General features: G+C 39.6%; 1 protein-coding gene across 1 annotated transcript in view; it reads left to right on the top strand.

The window, feature by feature from the left end:
• FYCO1 (FYVE and coiled-coil domain containing 1) overlaps window positions 1-1,367 on the top strand; it is a gene marked incomplete at its 5' end in the record, with an annotated part of 33,995 nt that extends 32,628 nt beyond the window's left edge. Inside the window, 2 exons of the mRNA XM_009071449.1 lie at window positions 379-488; window positions 918-1,367. Coding sequence (XP_009069697.1) covers window positions 379-488; window positions 918-993 — 186 coding nt within the window. The remainder of the gene's footprint in view (window positions 1-378; window positions 489-917) is intronic.
• Between the last annotated feature and the right edge of the window lie 2,197 nt (window positions 1,368-3,564).

Below are 3,564 nucleotides of genomic sequence, written 5' to 3'. Positions count from 1 at the left end.
CCATGGCAGGGGGAGTTGGGACTAGATGATCTGTAAGGTCCATTCCAGCCCTTAAATTCTATGATTCTATGATATGATTCTATGTTAGTAAAGTTGTTTAGATTAACATTTAAAAGATCAGGATTTGATTCTATCACTGAAGCAGAGATTTATAGCCATAGGTTAATGCTATAAAAGAGATTATCAGAGAAAAACAGATGTCTCCCTGACATTTTAGTTTGGGGGAGTTTTCATGCTAATCTGTTAAAGTAATTAGTTTTGCAGGCATATAGGCACTTTGGGAGTTTCAAGATGGCTGAAGTCAAAGTATTTTTCTGAAGGCAAATGTCAGTTTAAAAGGCAAATAAGAAGCTCACTTTGATTTGTATTGAATTCCAGGTTCTTATCCCTATGACTCGCTGCAACTCTCATAAGGAAACTATCAGAGGACAGGTGAAAGTCAGAAACTCTGGAATCTACACGCTGATATTTGACAACACATTCTCTAGGTAGGTCCTAGCCAGGTGTAAAAGGTGAAATAAGTTTGGTTTTACAGACTGTGGAACTGATCAGATGTACCATTATTTTGCCACTTAGAAGTAAGAATGAGAAATTGGTCCATCCTTGCCAAGAGTTTTGGTTCTTGTTCTTGTTTGGGTTTTTTCTCCCCCACATATCAGAATTCCACTCTTCTGTCTCAGCCTTTGGGAAGGTAAACAGGAGTAAACAAGTCATTTGTGACTCTTTCCAAGACAGTTTAGTCAGGATTGTCATCTTATTAACAGCAGACCTGACATCCCTTGCGCAGACATACTTCTTTTTGACAGCACTCGTTTTTTTGCCTGAGTATAAACTGAAAGATTTGAATACACTTTTAAGGCTTCCTGTCTAGTTGACTTCAGCTAATGTGATCTCCTTTGTTTCGTTTCCCTTGGCAGGTTTATCTCAAAAAGAGTGTTTTATCACTTGGCTGTCGAGCGACCTGTCATCTATGATGGAAGTGATTTTCCATAGCCTTGACTACACTGTGTTCTTTTTAATGAAATTTTTAAGAAATGAATTATTTATGTATATGTAAGCATTCTGATTACCACTGAGTTTGAAGACTTTGAAACTATGCAATAGTTATAATGCACTTAAGAGAGGATGTATACACTAAAAAACAGAAGCCTTTTCAGGAACACTAATGGTTCTGTACTGTGTACAGATTGCTGAAAAGCCATGTGGTTTGATTTAACATGTCAATAATAACCAAGCTTTTTCAGTGGGGAGAAAAACAAGTGTGGGAATGTCTAAATGCAAACTGAAATTCTCTACTGAAAATTAAATTATTTTTCTCCAAAAATATCCTCAAAAGAAAATTCAAAGAAAAACATGTATTTTTGACCTCTTCACTGCGGCATAAATGAAACTATTTCTGTTCTGCTGTACTGGTCTTACAGTCAGAACAGCAATTATGCAATACTTCAATCTTCACAGGCATATATTGTAATCCATCTAGAATTTTTTATCTTTTCCAACTTTTATAAGCAGCAAGCATAGGAATTTTTTTACATTTTGAGCTAAGATTCGGTAAGTTTTAACTGGCTTTTACAAACACTTTGCCACTGAATACCAGTTACAAAACAATACAACATGAAGGTCAACTCCTTTCACTTTTGCTCACTGTACTCTGTACATTGGTCCACTGAAACCAGTTCTTATGGTGAGTACCAGTGGCAGAATGAGGAGTAATCTCTGTAGAATACAGTACTGCTCACTGTGTCATATTAGGAAGAGGAGAATTCCTTTTTCCTGCTTTAGCACCTTAGTCTTCAGCATTCACAGGAAAGCACAGTTTTCTGAGGAGAGCAGCAGTCTCTCTCTCCCTCTCTCTCTCTAGACCACTTAGCACCTTAGTCTTCAGCATTCACAGGAAAGCACAGTTTTCTGAGGAGAGCAGCAGTCTCCCTCTCCCTCTCTCTCTCTAGACCATGTGGAAGGCAGCAGTAATGTTTGAACCGGTCTCAAAATGTCCATCCAAAACTGAATGCACATCCAGGCCTGGTGAGCTCTCCACCTGGGTTTAGTGTGTTCTGTTCCTTTCCTAACCCTTCTGGTTGCCCTATCCAACCACTAACTTTCCCTCTTGAATTTGGGGACAGAGCTTGCTGTAAACACTGCCTTTTAAGGGAAGACTGGATTCTCATTTTTACAAAATTTCTATGCAAACCATCTGCTTTCTATACGGAATTTCAAGTTTTTTGTCAAAATATCCGAAAGCAGATTTTCCTGTCAATGCAAACCATCTGCTTTCTATACGGAACTTCAAGTTTTTGTCAAAATATCTGAAAGCAGATTTTCCTGTATAAAAATCCTGTCGTCTGATGGAATGGCAAAACATTTGGCAGGAGAAAAGCTTTCTCCCAGTGATGGAATGGCAAAACATTTGGCAGGAGTAAAGCTTTCCTCCCAGCCAGCCCTTCTCATTGTAGGTGTGTCTGATTTATCAGGTTACTTTTCTCCCAAGGGAACCTCAGACCTGGAAGGTTTTAGTGAACAGTTGGTAGAGGACCAGCACAGCCTGTCAGGAACCCTGTAGAGACTTGGTGGCCAGCTGTAGCTGGTATGCAGGGGTTGTTGGTGGGAGAGAGAAAAGAAGTGGAAAGAAGAAAAAAGAACAAGCACAAGCTGAACCAAATGGTTTAGGGAATGGGAAAGGGACAAACTTCTAAGTGTGAAAACAGAGAGCTGGAGAGATCAGCTCAGCTGGGGAAGAAAGTCAGGAGAGTCCCGCTGGTGTTTGTGTTGCTGGTCCAGTACATTACCCATAAGTAATCTCCTACACCAAAAAAACTGGTTGTTTAAAAGATGGAGATCACAAAACAAGTGTTAGACATGTACATAGTAGCAGCTGAAGGAGATGGAAATTTCTGATCCCAGGAAAGTAAAGAATACTACAGATAAAGCTAAAGGTTGCTCATCGTTCATTCCAGTTGTTAGCAAAATATAAATACAGTCATCTTGAAAAAGATTGTGAAGTAATGACTGCTTTTCATGGAGCACCTAGATTTTAGCTGTCTAGCTCATCAATGGCATTTCCTTCCCCTCAGCCACCTTCTTCCCTGTATGGGTGGTGTGCCCTCCAGCCTCTGCCAGGCAGAGGGGTGAGTGGGAGGTGCCAGCTGGTTTACTCCTCCTCCTGAGAGCTGCAGTGCAGTTAAACCCTTATCTGGCTCTGTGCATGAAAATGAGATGGACATAGGCAATAAACAGCACACTGATCGGTTCACGAATTACAGCACATTTCAGTGTTGAAGCTATGTTTTATATTTAATTAGGCAGGAAGAGATTATTTATTGCTTAAAAATGGAGTACTGTGTACCATACGCTATGCAATTTCACTGAGCTGTTACTGAAGTCTGCTGCAGTTTTCATTTACGCTTTTAGGTGTGGTTTTTAAAAGCATTTTGCTGTTGTTTTACTTAGAATACTAATCTTACTGGGATACCTTTCTTAAAATGCCAAATGTAAGGTAAAGGGACACTGTCAAGTATCTTAGGCCAAAATATGACATATTTGCTCAAAACTGTTTGAAGTCTCTCT

The sequence above is a fragment of the Acanthisitta chloris genome, unplaced genomic scaffold, assembly GCF_000695815.1.
Source record: "Acanthisitta chloris isolate BGI_N310 unplaced genomic scaffold, ASM69581v1 scaffold8680, whole genome shotgun sequence".
In the NCBI taxonomy this organism is placed as follows: Eukaryota; Metazoa; Chordata; class Aves; order Passeriformes; family Acanthisittidae; genus Acanthisitta; species Acanthisitta chloris.
This window is presented reverse-complemented; position numbering and strand designations above follow the sequence as displayed.